This window comes from Lampetra fluviatilis, chromosome 7, assembly GCF_964198595.1.
Source record: "Lampetra fluviatilis chromosome 7, kcLamFluv1.1, whole genome shotgun sequence".
NCBI lineage: Eukaryota > Metazoa > Chordata > Hyperoartia > Petromyzontiformes > Petromyzontidae > Lampetra > Lampetra fluviatilis.
Genome location: NC_136281.1, coordinates 17,201,893 through 17,226,035, shown reverse-complemented (window position 1 = coordinate 17,226,035; position 24,143 = coordinate 17,201,893). Strand labels below are relative to the sequence as shown.

The 24,143-nt window shown below is 47.8% G+C and overlaps 2 protein-coding genes and 1 long non-coding RNA gene across 3 annotated transcripts; 1 reads left to right on the top strand and 2 right to left on the bottom strand.

Moving 5' to 3' along the window:
• Nucleotides 1-896: 896 nt before the first annotated feature.
• Nucleotides 897-11,525, bottom strand: LOC144933665 (heterogeneous nuclear ribonucleoprotein L-like). The gene is made up of 13 exons (XM_078858717.1): nucleotides 11,366-11,525; nucleotides 10,306-10,424; nucleotides 8,720-8,957; nucleotides 8,276-8,361; nucleotides 8,055-8,151; nucleotides 7,109-7,178; nucleotides 4,476-4,565; nucleotides 3,658-3,998; nucleotides 3,211-3,332; nucleotides 2,721-2,922; nucleotides 2,104-2,161; nucleotides 1,679-1,774; nucleotides 897-1,240 (listed from the first exon to the last, which is right to left on the bottom strand). Exons 1-13 carry the CDS (start codon nucleotides 11,447-11,449, stop codon nucleotides 1,185-1,187), a joined length of 1,659 nt encoding a protein of 552 aa, XP_078714843.1. The 5' UTR covers nucleotides 11,450-11,525; the 3' UTR covers nucleotides 897-1,184.
• A 6,481-nt stretch (nucleotides 11,526-18,006) lies between these two features.
• Nucleotides 18,007-20,164, bottom strand: LOC144933679 (uncharacterized). The gene is made up of 3 exons (XR_013637075.1): nucleotides 20,083-20,164; nucleotides 18,548-18,590; nucleotides 18,007-18,183 (listed from the first exon to the last, which is right to left on the bottom strand). It is a non-coding gene; the product is annotated as an uncharacterized LOC144933679 (long non-coding RNA).
• Nucleotides 20,165-20,324: 160 nt separating this feature from the next.
• Nucleotides 20,325-22,998, top strand: LOC144933671 (uncharacterized). Its single transcript, XM_078858728.1, has 2 exons — nucleotides 20,325-20,398; nucleotides 21,478-22,998. Exon 2 carries the CDS (start codon nucleotides 21,516-21,518, stop codon nucleotides 22,659-22,661), a length of 1,146 nt encoding a protein of 381 aa, XP_078714854.1. The 5' UTR covers nucleotides 20,325-20,398; nucleotides 21,478-21,515; the 3' UTR covers nucleotides 22,662-22,998.
• The last annotated feature ends 1,145 nt before the right edge of the window (nucleotides 22,999-24,143 follow it).

Here is a 24,143-nt window from a genome sequence, read left to right as displayed (position 1 = left end):
TTGGGTTTGCATTCAATTATATTTCAGCTTTGAGATCAACGCTTCAGGAGGGAAATGTATCCGTAGCAAAGCAGGTGGCAAAATACTGCCACCTGGTGTGTAGGTCACTTAAATTTCAAAATGTGCCGCTGTCCTGCCATGAACCTCTTGCAGTGCAATGTCGTTTTGCGAGTTCTGAATTCGATTGGCTCATGACCCGACACGGATAACATAATCAGAATGAAATTGAGAATGTAACCAAATCTAAATCTTGCCCCAAACCCATTTTAAAGCAGGTTTTGACATTCCCCAGGATATCACCATATCCCGCAATCCATCTAGCGAACGCACGAGCGATCCTCGGATCTTTGGTCATTTACGGAGGCCTTCTCCTTTGGCCATTTCAAACATAGGCCATTGTGGTGTCCTATGCCCACTTCCTTAATGTATTCAAGCTCATGTTCAATCTATTTCAGTTCGATTTTAAACATGCATCTCTCTCCATGCTTTTTTTCCAAACACCGTTCTATTTTCTCTTGGGGTTTATGTTTTCAAGTGTACTACCTGCTAAAGACATGTACTGTACAAAATGGCAACCCATGTTTTCAATGGGATTTTAAATGAGTTGACGTATTTTTACGAGCCCCAAAAGGTCTTTGGCATTTATTTCAGAGCTCCCCATTATGAAATTAAATGGGCAATATTAGTGCATGGGCGACAGCAGAGAGTAATACTCGTGGGAGCAAAACTTTGGCTATGAGCAAGTTGATAACACTCGAATTGTAAATGATCATCACACAACTGTTTTTGGCCACAATTGGAGCCGCTAAAGTTATGGCACCCGAGTACTGCCAAGTGAAATCTGGTCTGGGCTCATGGACAAAATAGCAATGCACACTATAGACAAACTCGGCAGGTTAAGGAGATAAATCATAAAAAAACGTTTTTATTATTTTTATTTCAACATTCTTCATTTCCAGACAGCAAATGCATGTTTTACTGCAACCTTTTAAACCTTTCGGTGCAGTCAGTATAAAAATCTGCATTCATCCTCCAAAAATGACAACTAAAATGTAAATGAGTAAATTTGCACTTTCAATCTATCACGGTTAACTTTTAAGAGTGATGGACATTAACAAATTATACAAAGTGACAATAATGATGACACCAATGTTCAATACAGCATGAACATGTTGAGTTGTCTTCTATGAATGCTGGGCAGTGGAGAAGCACAGTTTGAGGGTGTAGGGGTATGGTCCATCTGAGAAGACAAAAACAAGGCATCCACATTACGTTTTCACTGGAGCACAAAAACGTAAAACAATTAAACGATTCTTAGGAAGGCCTTTGTCAATGTTGACAAACTGTTCAGGGAGCTAAGATAACATTTAGTTGACAAGTGCAAGTGCTTTCTATGTCAATTTTCAATTCCATTCTGTACATGCACAAAAAAAACGAATTCCAAAAGACCATAAATAACAACCTGTTAATATAATACAACAATCTAAAACTGCTTTGACTTTCTGCAATTTCACCCAAGGCTGCTATGCACCCAGTGTACAGATTGTGCTATGGTAACAAGCACACCCAAAGCTTAACATTAGGTGCTCAACAGAGCATATGGCCAAATATTTGCCGATAATGCAGCACCACTGAAATGTTAATCACACCAAACAAATGTCTACATCTCACAACTTACTTGCGTTCTTCAGGGAATGATGGTTAATGCATGCCAGAGCCTCCATGGCATCGTTTTTGTTCTCCCACTCCATCAGGCCGGACATGCTTTTATCGCCTGGACACATGGATAGACCATCACTCATGTAGTCACTTGGGTCATAAAACGCAACACCCTTTTGCCATGTTTAAGGGTGGTGTCAGTCGTGGGTGAATTGCACAGCAGGAAGGCACCAGTCAGCTTGGGCGCGAGCGAATACCAAGGATTGCTCTTGGGAGAGAATTTCTCACAAGGTTTCTTTAGCATCGACTCATATCACACATTGCAGATAATCTGGTGTCGTGCTGTAATACAAGTGACGATTGTATGGAGAATACAGTACACGTTCGATTTATTTTGTGCCATGACATGTCATATAAAAAACAAATATACTTTGCGGGACTTACTTTTTCCAGAAAAGGCTTTGAAAGAAAGGGGCCTCGCAATCGACAGTTCATCACACAGCTGCAAAGACAGAACGGGCAGCATTCACGTTATAGTTGGTAACAGTTAAGATGCACTGGTAAAGCACTTGGGAGATGTTATTTTAATTGCAGGCACAAATCCCATTGTCCATTTTTAAGATTACATTCACCAGCTTGGAGCAGTCTTTCAAAGTGCTCAGATTATTGTTAACACCAAGCATAGAATCAGGGGGAATGCAACCATTTGCAGAAACAATGTTCAAAGACTGAAATGTAAACCTTTTGAATGCGAATGAATAGTAATGTATTAAACAGGACAAATTCATGCGAGGCGTTCGTCTCGTCTGTAAAAAAAGAGTCCCTTTGGAACATCAACTACATTATTTATACATTTTATGTTTCAACTGCTGAAAGGAAACTACATTACACCATTTTACATTTTGCCCATCATAGGGACCATGGCAGTCACCACAAAATCAATACTTGTTTCACACACTAACTTTGGACTTAAATATTTATAAACTTAATCTGGGAAAACTTAACAGAACCGAATGCACTCCTTTTGAGCTGCTGGCAGGCTGAAGGGCGGTGGCACGAACCTGCATGAATATCTCAGCCGTGATGTCCATGGGCGCGTTGAAGAAGTGCAGCACCGTGGTGGGCTGCTGGATGCGGTTCTTGGCTGCCTTCTCGGCATTGGCGAAGCGGTTGTTGCGAGAGCCTGTGAAGTCCTTGTAGCTGTTGGTGCCGTCCGGCAGCTCGTACGCCTGGCCCGGCACAATCGACTGCTGCTTCGACACACTGCCGAGACGAGGGTGGAAGAGGGGAATAGGCAAATACACTTTTTTTTAATCATGTTCAAATTTCACTTTGAATAAAGGCTCTGGGACAGCAAGTCATTGGTCCTCATGACCTGTGTGACAAGTGTTTAGTGACGGTATTTATCAGTTCTCTTTTTCACCATTCTAAAATTAGTCGATTGCACTAAATATTTGTTAAGTGTCTTCTCTAAAGAGAAAGCAGTATCCAATTACATTAACAGGATTACGAGTTAAATTTACCAATTTAACACGTAACAAAAAGGCTCACCAGAGGTTGATTTTCTTTCCGAAGATCTGAGACATGTTGAGGTGAGAAACCGCCCTGTCCACAGCATACGGATCTCCCATCTCGACCATGGCGGCTCCCGGCTTGCTCTTCAGGAACTTAACCTACAAGAATACAACCCGTAACACAGTTCAGCATCGTGCAGCTTGTACGAAAATCTAGAAGTTGGTTGTAATGCATTGTTAAAACGCGAAGTGTTGGCCGAAGAACCATTATAAAACATGCACAAAAGACACTTAGCATAGAGTCCATTTTTGTAAAAAAAGCAAATGTGTATGTTGTCAACCGGTTAACAAATTTAGTCATGTGAATCTCCCACTTTATATAACACGATAAGTGCAACACATTTATAAGCACTGCACCACGATTCACTCTTTGGAAAAAACGGGACTAATTTCAAAGCAGGTGCACAACATCCAGCGAACGCACCTTCTCGACGTTGCCGAAGAGGCAGAGGATGTTAAACACGCGGTCGCAGTTGATGCGCTCGGCATCGAAGCCGTACACCATGAGGACCTTGTTGCCGGCCTGCTGGTTCATCATGGCCTGCATCTGCATGTGCTGGCCCTGGGGGCCCTGAGGCCCACCCTGGTTGCCCATGCCCATTCCTCCTCCCATGCCCATTCCTCCCCCACCACCCATTCCTCCTCCACCGCCCATTCCTCCCCCTCCCATTCCTCCCCCACCCATTCCTCCCCCACCCATGCCCATACGGCCGCCGCCAGATCCGTTGCCGTAGCTGACACCCGGTGGTGGCGGCTGCTGGTAGCCTGTCACGCAAACATAAGAGGGGGAAACATGTTGTGAACAGCTGAAACTATAAACTTGTCTGAAAACCAGATTTACCACAGCCATCATCTACACACGTTTGTGCCCTTTCCAATTAGATCAAGTAACCCAGGATTAACCACTCTAACTCCTTGCTTCTTGGAGACACCGGAAAACATTTGTCCAGAAGACTCAAAGGCCCAGGGAATAGACTAAACTATTTATTATTTTAGGTTGAGGCCCACCAAGCTAGAGCTCTTATTCAGCATATATATTTTTTATACCCAATACATGTGATAACTGTTGGCAATATCTTCTCTTAAAACACAAGCATATGTTGCGATTGTTAATCACAAAAAGGTTTTTAGGATACACCTTAATACCAATTCCAAATAAGAAATGTTCTCAACAGGCAGGTTTTCAATCCGACAGCAAATTGAAAGAAACCAAAATGATAACATTTGCAACAAGGGGATTACCTCCATATTCGCCACCACCACCGTAAGCGTTTGCTTTGGGATGGTCGCCAAGGAGAGCCGTTTGCTTCGCTGGCATCATTGCATTTTCCGCTGAAAACAAAAAAAATGTCAAAACCTAAACACACAAACGATCACCAAATCTACCCAGAGGAAACATAAGCGCTCATTGCTGCACAAAATATCATAATCCAAATATTCATTCTGCACCCAGAACAGTCATATTACCAATACATTAAGAAATTCTGGGCACACTCCATAAGGGGGGTGCTGCGTCTGTTGATAAAACAATCGGAAGTATATTAAAATGCAGATTTCACATGGCACAACATTAATAACAAGAACCATACAAAATACAGTGCATAAAAAAATGCTCATTGCAAGAAGAAAAAATATAATTTATTGGAGGTGTACAGATGCACAACAAATTGTTCCGAGATGCGGCGTCAGCAAGTGTTCGTGGTTGCCACCTGCAATGCTTGCTTGTTCTTACCCAGTCTACGCTTCGACAGGAACAAAAAGTTGCTCAGAGTTGGGCGTCAGCTTATAACCCATCGCAAGAGGATGCAACAGAAAGGCTGGTGCCTTCTTTCCTGCGTCACAGCAGCCACACTCGTTACAAATGCACCCCGCGTTGTCCGTGCCACCATACCTCACTCTCCGGCGACCCTTTTGGTTTGGGGCTTAAAATTGGACACTCGTGGGCAACAGGGCCTTATAAACCTTTAAAATTAAAAAGATCACCGCTTATAAACCAATGTAAAATGCATTGTTTCTGGCATCTGCAAAGTAAAAGCCTTGTCACAAACAAAACTTGAGCAAGATGTCCCAAAATTTTATACCTACGTGACTTTACCTAAAGAACCAAAGAGTACGTCCCAAAAGTTTAAACATACGAGTATTAAGGTAAATTCTCCAACTAAGCAATTTTAAGCCCCAAATGCATCGGCACACATTCCGTTCCGCTTATTTCCAAGTCCATTCATGGTGAATGCGGGGTTTTGTTGTCCTTTTTCTTAAAGTGTTCCTGGCTTCTTCATGGCAGTGCTGGTTTCCTGGTCTGTAGCACCGTGTGTCCCCCGGTGTCTGCGGCTGGATGCAGGTATCGAATGGCCTCTGCCAAGCGTCCGTGGTGGTTGCAGTGCAGCGGATGCAGTGTGCTGCAGGGTCGTGTGCTGCACCGCGTGTTCCGTGACGTGGCGCTGCAGGCGTGGGCGCAGGTTGGGCATGCGTGACAGCAGCGTGTTGGTTGCTTGGTCCCCGGTGCGTGTGCCTCCAAGTGCTGATGTCGCTGTTCTTGTTGTTGCTGTTCATGTTGATGCTGTTGCTGCTGGGTGCTTGATTGCTTGTATGTTGCTTGCAAATTGCCTCCGTGCGTGTGCTTCTGTGTGCGGCAATGCTCGCAGATGCTCCTTGTCGTGTTGATGTTGGAGTGACGAAAACACTCTTCGAAGCACTTACAAAAATTTGATGATAAAACAAAACCACCATGTCCCTAAAGCTCCCTTGATAAAGTGGCAAGACTTACCTTTTCAGAAACTAATATCTGTGTGTACACAATGTACTCAGGACAAGAATACCATTTTCCTATTCAGGTTCAAGTGTACCAGATTGAAAGGGTTACTTTTTATAAGTGATATTTTCAATCGTAAATATCGCTTTTCTGACATCCTCTAAGCTTCTCCACTTGGTACCAGACACCACGAGCACAAAATGTAGTCAAGGTTTCGCAACCACAAAATATAAAAACGTGGTCTACGCAACGTTCAATGTCCACCTCAAATATGCCAGTGAAAGTTGGCATCTACTTCTGATCAACAGACACCTTGGTAACGCCGTATATATAAAAATGCCCAGCCTTGCCACACCCAGACCAAACGAGTGCCATTTATGGGCCATATGCACTTTACGCTGGGAAAATCTTCAAAGCTGATCAAAGTCTAAAATGCCATCAACTTAATGGCAATGTCTATTGCATGCGATGGGGGGACCAATTCTAGCACCAGGGCACCAGCTTTAAATGTAAAAAAATAATCCAATGGATTATTGAACACTCCAGCCATATGCCTTGTGAATCCTGTTTTTCACAAGATCCACTTAAATTGCCAAATTGTTGTGAAGAAAAAGCTCTAAAAACAAAGTACACGAGCAGGAGTTTAAAACCAATCTGCCCAGAGTAAACTATGCAAGCTTAGCATGGGCTAAAAAACTAAGATTTAGTTATATGTTGCATAGGTATAAACGAAAATACCTTGACCAGCTCTACACAATTGCAGTGTTTGCATGTTTTATACAAAAGAGGGAGTGGCGCTTCAAGTAACTTCCTGTGACAGCGACCAAGTACTGTAGATTGTAAACTGTACACCAATGTGCCAAGTGTGTGCAGGTGTGCCATTTTTCTGCACCAAAATCTCAAGTGCAGACGCTACATTATCCTCTCAAGAACGCTCCATACTTCCCCTACTTGGCACGGATCTTCAAGTATAACACAGCAAAGCTGGCTGTGTCTAGAAAGTCAATACTTGTTTCATCACGCCGTGCACACCCTTGCGTTCAAAAAACGTCACCCCACACCGAGGGCTCACAGATGTCGAGAGACTGCAGCTCTGATATGATCAATCTAGCTATGGTCTTACCTTGCTTGAGGCCAGGGTTGGTGTAGTCCCAGGTCTCAGAATCATTTTTAAACACATTCAGACGGGTCGGCTGTAAAGAGGACACAGCAGGGGGGAAAAACCATTATTCATGACCAACATATAGGGCATAAATGCTCGGAAAAATAGAAACTATAAAACCATTAAAATATACGAGCATAAATATTAAGCAGTCATCATCTGCCACCAGTTTTTTTAAGATCATGTGTTGATTATCCCCTTTATTGGAAAAAGCTCCCTTCATGTTTGCAGATAAAATCACTTCCCTCAGTGGCCTATTTAAATTCCAAACTTATTTTCTTGCAAATATGTTTGGCATGCTCTGCCCAACTCAGTATTATTTATTTGTGGTGTTCCTCATGTACTGTAAAGCATTAGCCTTGATCGTATACCTTCAAATGTTGAAGTGCAAAACCTCGTTATGAAAATTATGTATTCTGAATGTTAATCACAGATCACCAAATAAAACTGAATTAAAAACCAACTCTACTCTTCCACTGGATGCAAATTTCCATTACTGGTTAAGGGTACTGGCTCAGATGAGAACCACCCTCACGGTAATATCAATTGAGAAAAGTTTGACTTTAGACAATAGAAAGGATGACCATCATGAATAATGGTTTGTTGTAGGTTGTGGGGCTGTGTGGTGGGCAGCAAAGAGCGATGCAGTAAAATCCATTGGGTGCATTGTATTTCTATGTTGCCACATATGCTCCACACCTTTACCCTTCACACAAGTCAAATAACCCCACAGCAGGCATCGAGTGCGGAAGCCCTTATCTAGCAATGAATTGGCATGTATGTGTATTCAGCATTATTGCTCACCAAGTGGTCAATTCAAAATATTAAATTCATCTTTGGTCTGTGGGTGAAAAACCCAGGTGTAGTGCACACATTTGTGAATGTACAAAGTATCGGTTGTACTTGCCTTTGCATACTCCACTTTAAGAGTACAGCAGCCAGAATAGATGTCCGCTCCATTCAGAGACGACTTCGCTCTCTGGGCGCTTTGAACCGAATCAAACGTGGCCAAGAATTAAGGAAAACTATTTAATTTTAAAAACAATACATTTAGCATATCCAAAATAATACATAAAATACATAGTGGACATGTCATTGTTACAGTTATGCATCTCGTTAAAAGGATATTCCACCATGGCCTGCAGGCCATTCTTCCTGAAGATCACAATGCGCTGCACAGGCCCACATGGGTTGCAAATGGTGTAAAGCACATCCTGCAAAAGACCACATGGAGCACACATTTAGACTGGATAACCATAAACACAGCGAGGTGATTTTGCATATATTTGCAAGTAAATTTGAAAAGCTTTTTTAAGTGAATTTTTAAGATCGAGCCATACAGGACAATGCTTTCCAAAATCAACATTAGGTCTATAATATAATTGTATTTTTAAAAAATTTATTCAATGCCATTGGTAGACTTTAAAGCAAACAGGATCAATGTAATTTCCTTAGCAAAGCCATTCATGTAATCCAAAACAGACAATTTCACTCGTATAAATTAACACGTGTGGCACACCCGACAAATTATTCACGTTAATATCCAGCTGCTATAAGTGTAATTATGCCCACCGTGGTGATGGGGTAGATGGGGTTGAGGATGGTGAAGAGCAGGATGTGGTTGCTGTTGCGGTTATCCTCCGGGCCGCCAGGGCGCGAAATCTTCTGACTGGTGGAGAAGTTAAAATAGGCCGGCTGCCCGCACACGTAGATGGAGCCCGTGGACGAGTAGTTGACGCAGCTGCGGGAGCTCTCCAGGTCTTCAAACTCCACCAGCGCCTGCCGCTTCTTGGGCATCATCACCACGTAACTATACGCAGGGGGTGATTCAAAGAGTGGGTTATTCAAAGTATGGCTGACTTTAAAACACGTGACTATTATTGTTAATTTTAAACAAATTAGCCATGTTCATTGTTTAATTATGGCCTAAAAAATGGGGAAAGTGAAGGTTGGTCTGCTATAAGTCACCTTATTTGATCTCGAAAAATGTTTCAACGCATACAACTGAGTAGAGATTGGTTGGATGAGGTAGATGTCACATCCCATTTCAGTTTGGCAGTGTAGTGCATTAGAATTGAATGTACTGTAACAATATAATTTGATTTAAAATACATCTTGACGGTAATGTAGTCCTCTTCTGTCGATGTATCAACTGATAAACGAAGCCTTTTCAAACATACATAAACAAGGTATGTGTGCACCATTTGAATACAAAAGATTATTTTTTACATGGTTACTAATCAGTGGAATGTGTGCTGCTTTTTGTCAGATGCACAACAAAAGCAGCAGTAGCACTTTAATTCTGAGAGAATTCGTGACTTGGGGAAATTGAAAAACAAAGTTTTTTGGTTGGTTACTTAAGGCTGGAAAGCCCCGAACAAGCCACGCACGGGCATCGCCGATTATGCAGTGACGACAGCAACGCTACCGCCCTCTCGTTCACCACCACGTGGTCACGGCTTTTATTTAGAGAAGTGGTTCCTGAGCTTAAACTGCAGCCTTGCACCCCTTTGGTTCTCAATCGTTTAAAAACGTACAATGCTAATACATATATAGGTTTGATGAAACAAAGTAGTTGTACTTATGTGCCCGTGCTTAATGGGTTTCGATGATTTACCTTGTAAAAAAAATCTGCCACGTCTTGCACCCCCAGAAAGGGCATCTCCCACCCCATGCTTAAGAACCACCGAGTATTTTCGTGTTATGCAATTATTGAGCTATCAAACCGAAAATCGCTATTACTCGAATTTCCAAGGTCTACGTTCACTCCACGTCCGCAAACAATAATACAGCTTCTTGGTTCTTTCGGTAAAGTCACGTAGAAGGGAAATAATAAAATAATTAAACATTTTCATAAAATACAATTCTCACGACGTTTCGGTCACAACGCAAGCAGCCGTCCTCAGGTGAAGAACAGGTCTGTCGGAAAGACAGCGTCAACAAAACGGCCCTGTTCTTCACCTGAGGACGGCTGCTTGTGTTGTGGCCGAAACGTCGTGAGAATTGTATTTTATTATGTTTTATTTTTATTATTTCCCTTCTACGTGACTTTACCGAAAGAACCAAGAAGATTAATCCCTGCAATCACGAAAGCTTTAAATCGAAAAATAATAATACAGCTTCCTCCCCCATGCGGGCAACTGCCGCCGACTGGTTACCTGATTGGGCCGAAGTGCTGCACGGCCTCCACGAGGTCCGACTCGAGGGCTGCGTCCGAGAGTCCCCGTACGTGAACCACAGCCGACGGTGGAGGCTTGTGTGGGTCCTCAAACGTGTCCTGTACACGTCGACAAGGAAGCACTCAATACGTCCATTTTGCAAAGCTGTTGTTTTCTCCTATACCGAGAAGACGGACATGGCTAAGTGGTGCAGTGCTTTTAACGCGCGTTCCACTATGAACCGGGCGATTGCGGGCCACGGCTAACATCAGCGGCAAGTGAGATCGGAGCAGATACTTGGATTAAAGGGCTTTTAAATCTGCATCCGTTTGGCAAAAATGGCCACTGCTCGGTGACATCATTTCAGTAATCGCTAAGAACGTTCGCAAGTTTAACTTTAAATCTAAACGGCCCTGGAGTTATAAACTCTGGAACTCGCATCTCCACGGCCAGGTGCGCTTTTGTAGACCCTGTACATGTTTTATTATTCCGCAAAGTTTTCAATCATTGGGGGGTTTTTGTCTCTCGCGAAAACGCCGCGCGCTACCCACGACGCCATTACACGGGGTATTTAACATCTCGGTATTTTAATTTAATTAGTATTTTAACGTGCAGTGCACAGAGAATACCCACCCTTATAAGAGAAAACGCCGTCTTAAACTACACTGGAAACAGCCAAAAGTTAATGAACATTAATCTTTGTTTACCAAAACGCGTTTTACTAAATGTGAGCAGGCGACGTGTCGCAAAGAGCCGAGGGGCGCATGGCCGCGTGGTACAACCCCAACAGGCTCTTCGCAATATATTTTTACACAACTCGGCACTGGAATCTGCGAGTTATAACGCCGCGATGTCGCTAAACAACGTTAAACCATCAAGTTAAACCATCAAGTTAAAAATCACCAATAAAGACGGAGGGGGGGGGAGGTCGGCGGCCACTAAGTGCACACAATGGCCGCCTCGCCTGAGGGAAGCCTCGCGCCCAGGCCTCACAACGCGGGGGGAAGAAAGAAACGGCTTCTCGTTATAACATCGTCAAGTCGTCAATCCCAACGCTCACCATCACGCCCGCCTGGATGTCGTTGCCTTCGGCATCGGTTCTCAGACGCTTGGACGCGTGCCCGTCGTAGTAGGTGGTCGACATCGTCGTCGTCGTGGTGGTAGCGAGGAGCGGAGGAGACGAAATGGCGGCAGAGGAGAATGAGAAATCGATTCGCGCTCGCCGCTAAATAACCGCGCGCGGATCGACGAGTGTTGGCGCACGGGGGCGGGGCGATTCCAACGTAACATCGATTCGAAATCGATGTGGCCGTGCGGAGGGGACGGTGACGTAAGCGAAAGTCGCCATTGTCATGGGGGAGATGTAACACCACGACCATCAGCATCAACCATCATCATCTTCAATCGTGATCTATCCACTGCTGGATGAAGGCCACGCAAAAAATAATCTGCGCAGAGGACGGTCCCCTGGGCTGGTTCACACTTTGCCTGCCACTCAATCGACCATCCTTTTTTTTAATAACACACAAATATAAAATAACACCCTGAGTTTATCAAAACTGTGCGGTAAACTGCAACACCGTTCAAGGCAACAACGTCCAGACTTATGTACGAATCTATTTCGGCCACTGAACACACACCAGTGCACAGACTCTTCGGGCCAGCCCGGGACAGTTGGCAATCTACCCGGGACGGGTGGCAACCAGCCCGGGATAAGTGGCAACCAGCCCGGGACGGGTGGCAACCAGCCCGGGACGGGTGCCAACCAGCCCGGGACTGGTGACAACCAGCCCGGGACTGGTGGCAACCAGCCTGGGACGGGTGGCAACCAGCCCGGGATAAGTGGCAACCAGCCCGGGACGGGTGGCAACCAGCCCAGGACTGGTGGCAAACAGCCCGGGACGGGTGGCAACCAGCACGGGACTGGTGGCAACCAGCCCGGGACGGGTGGCAACCAGCCCGGGATAAGTGGCAACCAGCCCGGGACGGGTGGCAACCAGCCCGGGACGGGTGGCAACCAGCCCGGGACTGGTGGCAACCAGCCCGGGATAAGTGGCAACCAGCCCGGGATAAGTGGCAACCAGCCCAGGACTGGTGGCAACCAGCCCGGGACGGGTGGCAACCAGCCCGAGATAAGTGGAAACCAGCCCGGGACGGGTGGCAACCAGTCCGGGACTGGTGGCAACCAGCCCGGGACGGGTGGCAACTATCCCGGGATAAGTGGCAACCAGCCCGGGACGGGTGGCAACTAGCCCGGGTTAAGTAGCAACCAGCCCGGGACGGGTGGCAACTAGCCCGGGTTAAGTGGCAACCAGCCCGGGACGGGTGGCAACCAGCGTGGGATAGGTGGCAACCAGTCCGGGACGGGTGGCAACCAGCCCGGGACTGGTGGCAACCAGCCCGGGATAAGTGGCAACCAGCCCGGGACGGGTGGCAACCAGCCCAGGACTGGTGGCAACCAGCCCGGGACGGGTGGCAACCAGCCCAGGACTGGTGGCAACCAGCCCGGGACGGGTGGCAACCAGCCCGGGACTGGTGGCAACCAGCCCGGGACGGGTGGCAACCAGCCCGGGATAAGTGTCAACCAGCCCGGGACGGGTGGCAACAAGCCCGGGACGGGTGGCAACCAGCCCGGGACTGGTGGCAACCAGCCCGGGATAAGTGGCAACCAGCCCTGGACGGGTGGCAACCAGCCCAGGACTGGTGGCAACCAGCCCGGGACGGGTGGCAACCAGCCCGGGATAAGTGGAAACCAGCCCGGGACGGGTGGCAACCAGTCCGGGACTGGTGGCAACCAGCCCGGGACGGGTGGCAACTATCCCGGGATAAGTGGCAACCAGCCCGGGATGGGTGGCAACTAGCCCGGGTTAAGTGGCAACCAGCCCGGGATGGGTGGCAACTAGCCCGGGTTAAGTGGCAACCAGCCCGGGACGGGTGGCAACTAGCCCGGGTTAAGTGGCAACCAGCCTGGGACGGGTGGCAACAACCCGGGATAAGTGGCAACCAGCCCAGGACGGGTGGCAACCAGCCCGGGACGGGTGGCAACCAGCCCGGGATAAGTGGTAACCAGCCCGGGACGGGTGGCAACCAGCGCGGGACGGGTGGCAACCAGCGCGGGACGGGTGGCAACCAGCCCGGGACTGGTGGCAACCAGCCCGGGACGGGTGGCAACCAGCCCGGGATAAGTGACAACCAGCCCGGGATGGGTGGCAACCAGCCCGGGATAAGTGGCAACCAGCCCGGAACGGGTGGCAAGCAGCCCGGGACGGGTGGCAACCAGCGCGGGACAGGTGGCAACCAGCCGGGGACTGGTGGCAACTAGCCCGGGACGGGTGGCAATCAGCCCGGGATGGGTGGCAGCCAGCCCAGGACGGGTGGCAACCAGCCCGGGATGGGTGGCAACCAGCCCGGGATAAGTGGCAACCAGCCCAGGATGGGTGGCAACCAGCCCGGGATAAGTGGCAACTAGCCTGGGACGGGTGGCAACCAGCCCGGGACGGGTGGCAACCAGCGCGGGACAGGTGGCAATCAGCCCGGGACTGGTGGCAACCAGCCCGGGACGGGTGGCAACCGCCCTGCCCAAGCATCGGTCGTGTCGTGGTTGGCGCTACGCTGCGCGCTCCTTACCCCGCCGACCAGATTTGGATTCCAGCTCACGGCCAACACCGACGACGATTATCTGAACCGGTCATGGGCCTCCCCTAGGTCAACTCAGCCTCAAATGAGTACCTGGTGCGGTGTGTAAACATCGCCACTCGGGAGACAAAGGCGGCCGGGCAGGCGTGTTGCTGGCCACCCACCCCCCTCGGCGCTACTCGCTAACAACACTTGCCCCGGCAGTCGGTGGCCCTGTTTCTGCATCACCCTCGGGTTAGAAGATGTTACAGAAACATGTCTGTGATGCCTTCAAACAAATATATCTGAGAACAGGACCTTCCTGTGTGACCGCTGAAGATAACTGTGGGAAAGTTCAGTTAACATTTAAAACAATATTCTTGGTTCTTTCGGTAAAGTCACGTAGAAGGGAAATAATAAAAATAAGCATAAAAATGATCACGACGTTTCTGTTTTATTTTATTTCCCTTCTACGTGACTTTATCGAAAGAACCAAGAATATGAATCCCTGCAGTCACGAAAGCTTTAAATCGAAATTTAAAACAATCTCAGACCTAAAATTGAGACAAGTTATACCCAAAACTTTATGGATGTTTTAATGCAGTAATGGGTGAACTGGGCTGACACGATTATATACTCACCGTATGTTAGAACCCAGTTTAATCATTGGTGGCTGTCCGAATTTGAACCCAGGTTTAAGTCACTGCTCTGACCTCTTACTCACACGAGCACCTCACTCGATTAGCTTCCAGTTGCATTTTGTGCTCATGTGTGTATATATAAATACAAAAGGTTTTTATTGTATTTACATGTTTTAAATATATCTCCAAGGAGAAAATAATTGTATCCCACCCAAGTCCAAGATAACGACATCTCTTTTTTAAAGATTTACACTTAGGATGCAGTAAGAGAGAATGGTCATATAAGTTGAGTAATGTGTCTGACTTCCATTTGGAAGGAAAGTGTGTTCATTTAAATTGGTTATACAATTAACGTCCTAATCAACTTGACATTGCGTATGTCACTGATATTACCTTCATGCAAAGAGGTATGGAACATCAATTAGACAAAACTGTACCTCCTTGAAAACTATCCCACGTAAGACGAGACTAAGCATTTACAATATAAAATGTTTATTTTACATTGAATGCATTTAGGATGCAGTGGATTTGAAAAGAGATTTCCTTATGTTTATGTTCATGCTTGGATGTACAGTATTTCTATTATTAATTAGAAAAAAGTGCTTAAATTAGTACCATATGTTATGATCAACTGAGGATTTGTTCAGAACAAATACCATAGTTAAAATCAGGTTCTGTAAAGTTTACATGTCACTCATATAAAACTTAATTTCAGTAAACATAAATATGCTGTTGAATGTAATGCTATAGTAAGGCATGGACAATGGTTGCATTGTACTTTTATGTAGTTTAAGTCACGAATGATAAACCGCGTGAACACTTCAGCATTCAAGAAGTGACTGTGCCTTGCTGACGGATCTCAAAAGCATGAAACATGTCATGTCAACTGTAATAACACTTAAATCCAATAAATTGCACAATGCATAGTCATTTGAAATGTATTGTACACAACACTTTGGCAATTTAATCAATTATGGTCGTTGATGAGCTGTAAGAAAATGACACTGGTTATATGACTACCTAAGTCGCTATGTATCAATGGTAAGCACGAAAAATAACAAAACCATCTGTGTAATGTTGAATAGCGGTGGATGCAAAGTGTTCGCTATGGCGCATGTCCGCTTAAAGGTTGATTATATATTTAAAATTCAGCGACTAACTTTGCACCGGGCTCTCAATGGCCCTCTGCGTGGATTGGGAGGTGTTGTGTGATGTTTGCTCAAAGGAGGGGAGCGTCTCACCCCAGAGGTCTGCAGAGCAGCGGGCACGGTGAGTGGGAGGCCCTCCATGACAAGAGGAGCCGCGACAACGGCCTCCGCCCTTCGACACAGTGTACCCATTTACACCGTGTACACATCGACACAGTGTACCCATTTACACCATGTACACATCGACACAGTGTACACATCGACACAGTGTACCCATTTACACCATGTACACATTTACACGGTGTACCCATTTACACTGTGTACACATCGACACAGTGTACACATCGACACAGTGTACCCATTTACACAGTGTACACATTTACACCGTGTACCCATTTACACCGTGTACACATCGACACCGTGTACACATCGACACAGTGTACACATCGACACAGTGTACCCATTTACACCGTGTACACATTTACACGGTGTACCCATTTACACCGTGTACACATCGACACCGTGTACACATCGACACCGCGTACACATCGACACAGTGTACACATCGACACAGTGTACCCATTTACACCGTGTACACATTTACACGGTGTACCCATTTACACTGTACACATCGACACAGTGTACACATCGACACAGTGTACCCATTTACACCATGTACACATTTACACCGTGTACCCATTTACACCGTGTACACATCGACACAGTGTACCCATTTACACTGTGTACACATCGACACAGTGTACCCATTTACACCGTGTACACATACCATGTAACCATTTACAAAGTTTGCCCACGAACAGTGTCACTATTTGCACCGTGTACCATGTTGTAGATGTGTAACACTGTATACACACAGTGTAACCATTTACAAAGTGTGCCCATTTACAGTGTCACAATACAACTAATGATGCACTTTCCAAAAACATTCCTCCCACCCTCCATTGCAGTTTTCTCTTTGGTTTATAAATGTTAATTTATTTAACTAATGGAAAGGAGAATGATTAAAAACTTCATCCAGAATTTATACACCCGGATAACTTTGGCAAAAAATCACAGTAAACCCTCACCGAAATCTAGAACCTCACCGAATGTTTTTGTATGCTCCTGTTTGAAATGTTTGGCAAGTTATATTTGGGTATCAGGACTGCATTGCAGTGGTGCATAAGCACAAATCATAAACATTAACCGTGCATATATATTTGTATTATCATATATATAATCATATTCTGGGCAAATAATCAGCCCACTAATATGCTCTTAAGGGGGCCCATCAGAGCGCCTATTTTCTCTACAATATCCTTATTTCGTGACAGTGTTACTGGTGAATGTGGTTTTACGATTTCTATCAAGTGTGAAATGAATCGAGTGTCTGAAGATAGCCCACGAATATGAGGGCCCATCCTGAAAACTCCACTGCCCAGAAAAGTCCTCTGCAACCGACCCTGGATTCCCTGCAGGTTTGGCACGAATTTTGCATTATCAAGACACCCAGCCGATGGGTACACTTTGTAAATTGTCTGGCATGTTGGCCAGCTGTAACATTGGGTGCACATTGACTAGGGGCATTGAGAGGTTTCACACTTCACGTGGTGCTGGGTCCATCCGAGCGAGACCAGAGGCACTCGAGGTGTTTATTAAAGAGTGGGTTATTTTATGTTTGCCAAGGCTCTTCGTGTAACTCATCTAGGTAGTTATATATAGCATTCCGAATTGCTCAGAAACTACCGAGGCGTGTATGAGAATGTTACAGACGCCCAAGACTCCGTGAATGAGAGCCAGGAGCTCAATGCTCTTGGATTTCCAAGTCTTCTAAATGTAACCGCGTCGCAAGACGCTTGTACAGAACAGATGGACATATATATCTGAGAGGTAGGAGACATTAACTGGATTCGTTATAAATACATAACTTTTATGTGTTTAACAGATAAGTGATTTACAAACATTAGGGAAAAAGCACAACATTTTGTTAGAATGTTTGCCATTTGAATCTCTTCATTCGCCAGAGAAGAACGCCACCCTACACTTGTGTGGTAAGTCATGTATTACTATATTACTCTATATACGATGTTATATATCTGAGGTGCATAGCAAGTGAGACATCCACTAGTAGGCTGAAGACGCCCAGGTAATGCATTGATACACATACAGCATTGTACGTCTCATACTGCCCACGTGCATGCACCACAGACATACTCTACTCTGTCACTCTGTTGCAGGAAGTTAGTATAAGTTCAGAAGTGCATTCGGTAGGCACGAGGTTACATTGTTTATGCTAGTTTACATCTGGGTTTACTGTGTGGGTACTTCCCACTTATTCCTAGATACCCGTCCAGTGCGACAGGAAGGCCGGAATACCTCTTGAGAGGAGATCTCTGGAACTCCTCTGGAGGCCCTTCCGACAGCAGTGCCGTTGAGCAAGGAGTTGCAGGGCTGCGCCTGTGTCTTTCTTAAAACTATGCCAATAGCACAATTGGAAATGTAGAATAACAGTCCTGTCAATGAATTGATAGACGCAGGCTCCTCCACCCTGTGTCGGCCATGGTGAGTGTTTGACCATACTTCACCACAATGTTCATTGTGGGTTGGCGAAGGGAGGCCCACGTTCCCTATAGTCATCACTCACCACAGACGTTAGTCGTGGAGGGGAATCAAACTCGGGTCGCCTGGTTCGTCGTGCTGTGTGATAACCACTGCACCTGTGCTCTCCCCAAAATTGGAAATTATTGGCAGAAAACTGAAAGCTGTAATCAATCAAACACATGGAGGCGGGGACCACGAATCTGGAAGAAGGCCCAAGCAGACTGATGGATGACTCACCTGGTGGGTGGGGTACGCCTGTCATCCACTTCAAACAGGATCGCTGGATCGTGCCCAGGCAGACAGAGGAACACGTGTATTAAGAGAACACGCGCCAGTTAAGGAGGAGATCAGATTGACTGTTAGGAAAAGGAGGATTGGGCAGGACAAGGCACGGCTCGTGGGGATGATGACCGGTGGTCGAGACTAAAGTGGCGGCAGTCAAAGGAGGGAACGACACCGATCTCGTGCAGAGATGGAGCGATCAAATCCGCTGTTGCGCGGGCATGAGATGGATTGTTACATCGCGGGACGACATGCGGGGTTTGACTTCTGTATTTGGGAGGCAAGGGTTCGTTTTGTCCCTCACATTAGGAATCGCGGGTGCATATAATTAGTTAATTTTGAATCTTATTTGTAAACTACTGAAAATAAATTAATAAAGGTGGCCAGTTTTGAGGGGGAGGGGGCATTGCCCCCTCGTGCTCCCCCCCCAAAAACTCTGCCCATGCGGCAGAACCATGAGAGATGGGCGATTCTGGGGCGGCCTTCATCCAGCGGTGGATAAGAACGTGGCCGATGATGAGGTTGAGAGGAATCACATCAATCGAAGGTTTCTACGCAACTGGCCACTTGTCCTGTGTGTAGTTTGAGAGCAAGGGATTTCTCCGGGCGCTCCACTTTTCTGCTACACTTAAACAACTTCCGCTTAGCATTGAGTGGCGGTGACGTGGCCAAAGGCGCTTGTGCCAGGCTAGGTGCCCCGTGAGGCCACGTGAAGTGTCGGAACGGCTCCCTGGGAGGAGGTAAATGTGGCAGACCCAGGTGTTCTCGTAGTACACGCAGCACACATCTGAAATTAGTTGCTTTCTCTGTCTTGCCTTGGTATGGATATCTCATATATAAATAATGCGAACTATAAAGCGCTAGACACATTGTCTTCATAAAATTGAATAATTGCAAGCTCCTCGTTTGAGTGGGGAGCGTCCTGACCTGATGAGAGGGAAACATGGAGAGAACGGCCCAATTGTTTATCAGAGAGTGTGCCACATGGCGTGTTTGGACGAGGCAAAGAGAGAGAGACTGGGAATAATTGCACGCCACTCATAGTCCATCCGCTGTGGCAAACAGAAGCCAGCTGTGGACAGGACCACGGTAACAAGGGAACGCCAAAGGCACCGCCACAATTACAGCACTTTAGCATATCCGTAGCTATTGTCCTTTCAATTGCACGCACCCTCAAAAGTGTCTCCCTGCCCACACGAGCGTGTGGCGGTGGCCCCAGCTCTGTTGGTGGCCGTGAGCCACCAAGCGAGCAGGGGGCCCAACTTGGCTGCCACGGACAGACACTCGCACCGCCTGGGACCCTGACACCACAGGAGGGAGGCGGGGGGGGACGCCTCTGCCAAGGTGCGCACCGTGTCCTGCAGGATGCTGCTGCTGTTGCTGCTGAGCCTGCGATTCGCTAGCCGCGGGCATGGGGGGGGGGACACAGAGAGGCAGGGTCGGGGTCACCACCACCACCACGTGCAGCTGTCACGCGGTGCCGTCCTCACCTGGGGCTGGGCTCCAGCCAGCAGCTCGGTCGGCCTTCTTCACATTTGGGGGCTTGCGCTTGGTTCGGAATGACGATTGTTTATTTACGACGTGTCCAATGGTTTATTATGTACATAAGGAAATAAATGACATTGGGGATGATGATGACGCACGTGTTGGCTGTGCCGTCATCATATCGCGTAGTTATAAATATGTTATGAGCAATCAAGCTGCGCAAGGTGGCTTCTGCTTGCAAGGGAAACTGCTCCGTGTTCTCCACGTGTACAGTGGTGGTGACAGCGGCGTGCTGTGACCACCATCTACCCGTCTCTCAAGGTCAGTGGACTGCGCCTCGCGTCCTATCTCATTCATAAACACAACACGGCCAGGCGCGTCGCACTTGCAAGAGCGGTAAATGCAGCCACTGCAGGTTAATTGCCCTTGCTAATCAAATCGATGATATATTATGCGCTTGACCTGTGTTTATACGCATAGCATTGCAAACAGTGTGCATCTAGTAAACACACACATTCGTGACTACAGGAGAAAGTGGAAATGCACGTAGAGGTGAATGGTTTTAAATGACCTTGAGAAATACTGTGCGTAGTACACGTCCGGCTCGGTGCCCAAAAAGTCACATTTGGGGATTCTCAAACGCGTGAAAGCTGCGTGTCACGCACCGGATTACAGTGTTCCTGATGCCTCTATCATTAACGACGGTCTGTGTTGTCACGAACCTGATGCTGACGCTGCATCGCAGTGCTTATGTACACACGGGCTCGTGCAACCCACGGCACGTCCATCGCTTACCAAGCTGACAACGATTTGAGACTGCCTCTTTCACGGGAGACCTGAGCAGTGACAATTACGTAAGCAAATGTATGAATTTGTTATAATCCCATCTGACGTGTACTTTTTCTTTTTCAGTTTGTTTTTCTGGCTATGAACCGGGTACACGGTGTGACCGACTGTCGTGAACGATGAAGTCACCGTGCGCAGTATTTTTAAAAATCCATTTTTGAGCAGGCGGCATAATTTTATAATTTCCCGCATAATTATCAGGCAGCTGGAACGAGTGAAGCATCGACTCCGTGGCCAACCGGCGTGACGGTGGTGCACGCTCCGAGCTTGCCCAGCTGCCACGGTCCCAGTGTTGAGAATCCGCGATCACACTCCCAACTGCCCTCTCGGGTTTCCACCTATCCAGAATTGGCATCTGTGTACGGGTGGCAAGGATTTGGTTTGTACCGAGACCTGGTACCGGTATTGCTTTGAACGTGATTGCAGAATACTGCACAGGTTTCATAAACCTAGGCTTGAATGAGAAATAGGTCCGGGTTTGGTCTACAGTGGGAAAAGGTTGCAACCCTACAACCGCCCCCGTGTTTTATTTGTACTCATTCCACAATTCACAGGCACCGTACCCCCGGCACGGGGAAACGAGGGGCTTGGCATGCAGGGCACCGTGCGTGCCACGGGTGCCGGGCACCTGCAACGGGCTCAGCGGGTTGCGCGCGACCGCCTGCTGCGGCAGCTGGAGCGGCAGCGCGTCCACTGCGTCCGGGAGCTTGATTGCCGCGTGGACGCCGAACGTCGACTGCTGGCGGCCATCGCCGAGAGCCGCTGCACGGCCGCCACCCTGGCCGGTCCCGTCGCCGCCGCTGTTGCCGCTGCCGCCACCGCTGTCACCGCCACCACGCGGTCTCCGGTGCCGCGAGGCCGAGCGGAGAGATCCTCGCTCGTGCCGGGCGAAGTCGTAGAAGCGAGTGACACGAATAGCTCTGCTGTTTGTGCACCCGGTGTTTCGTGCGAGTCTGCACTCGGCTCAGATCACGGAGCTCCTCATCGACACAATCACCGTTATCCTCATCATTATCCACAGCATCGTTTGACCTCCCAGAGCCAGCCACTCACTAAGTTGTCACTGCAATCGCCTCACGGGGAAATATCCAGCCTGTCTTGCCTGAATGGCTCCACGGTTAATCACAATGGTGATGAACAAACTCAAAGGTCTGACTGCTTAGAGGACAAACACACGTCAACTGGGAGCAAAGACAGTGACACGAAACACGATCACCAATGCGACGACCACCACCGTGTCCACCACTGTGGTAACCGCCGCCATGCCCGGCTCCAGCACGGCTATCGCCGCATCGCCCAAGCAGACCTTGAGGAAATGGTGCCAACGTACACGGGTGGCGACGAACTTCGTGCGGCCGATGGACGAGAGGAGCTCCCGTTGGCGTTTCCCTGCCGCCACCGCAGCCGCCAGCGTCGCGGATGCTCACCCGCCGCCCGCGCCAGCGCGCCGTCGGGGCCTCGCACGGGCGTGCGGGCGCGGCGCGACGAGGCGGCGCGCGCCCGCAAGGCGGAGCGGGCCCGGCGGAGGAGGGAGCGCATCACGGAGCGGACGAGGCTGCCGCCGCTCTGGGGCCGCGGTCGGCACGGCGAGGGGGCCGGCGAGGCGGCACCGGAGCAGGGCGACTGGGCGAGGGTGCTGCGCGACGTGCGCTACTTGCGCATTCGCGACTGCGGGGAGGGCTCGCAAGCGAGCGGCGAACCGGAGCAGGGAAGCCGGGACGGGTCGGCCGTCGAATGAGAACAGCTGCTAAACACGTCCACGGGTGGTAACGCATCGGCTTATATGCATAGGCCTACTTCAATCCACTGCTGGATGAAGACCTCCCCACATCGCGTGGGTATTGTGGGTTGAAGGGGGAAGCCCAGGAGAGGTTCGCATCTCACTCGCCACTGAAGTTGGCTTGTAGCCTGGCTCACAGTCACAGCCACTGCCCTCCAGACAATGGGTTTGATTCCAATGCTGAAGCCTGTATACCTGCAGCATAACAAAAGGCGGCTTAATCCTAGCTTGCTTATCTACTTCTGCCATCTACATTACAAAGGCTCAGTCCCAGCAGCCGAACTGACCATCTCACAACAACTTCTTTCCCGCGGCCCATCCTGGCTCCTCCCCCCTTAACCAGTATATAAGGTCGGGTCTCTTGGGACTTCTCTTCACTTGATACAGCAATTGTGCTGTGACGGTTTCACCTGAAGACGGAAGCTTGTGTTGCCTCCGAAACGTCGTGATTTGTTATTTTATTTCTATTATTATTTCTATTATTTATTTTTATTATTTATTTTTACCTACGTGACTTTACCGAAAAAACCTAAGAGTCTGTATACCTGTGTTTGGAGTCTGCGTGATCTCCACCTGGGGTTCCTCTGGTTTTGCCCTCAACATTTACAAACATGTCTTTAGATTATTTGGCTGCCGCTATAAATTATCAGGCATGAAATCAGCCACTTCGATGAGCTATCATCACGTGTTACCAGGTCGCCTCTGAAAAAGAGCTACTAGCTCAGTGGGTTTTACCTCGTAAAATACTTTAGTGTAGTTTAGACATTGCAAACCAAGGCTCATTTTGGCAGCTCCCACTGTTCTATCTCCAATGGTGATGGTTCTACTGAGGCAGTGTTCCTTCATAACCACATCACAACTGGAGGTGACAACTTCTTGGTTCTTTCGGTAAAGTCACGTGACTTTACCGAAAGAACCAAGAAGATGAATCCCTGCAGTCACGAAAGCTTTAAATCGAAATGGAGGTGACAATTTAATAAAAACATCTCATCATTTAAAATACTGTGGTGAATGTAGCGTCTCAGGGATTCGTGTGAACGTATTACATAATGTAGCCAAATGTACACAATGGGATTTTTTGCGAGGTATTGGTGACCAGCATCGGTCCATCACATTCGCTCGGAGAACCTGCATCTTTTAATTCCCAGTTTTGGAGCTCAGTGACCATTTGCGTAAAACACCCGCAGGACGACGCTCAAGTTTCTGCAGGTTCATCTTCTTGGTTCTTTCGGTAAAGTCACGAAAGAACCAAGAAGATGAATCCCTGCAGTCACGAAAGCTTTAAATCGAAATTTCTGCAGGTTGTCTGACGCGACCGACCCCGGGGTGGCGATCCCCGATGTGTGCAGCAGAGGCTCCGTGCCGTGAAGCAGCAGCAGCAGCAGCGTCATTATTCGTCCCCAGAGGCCCCCCTCGGATCGGCGCGAGTTGTTACCGCGG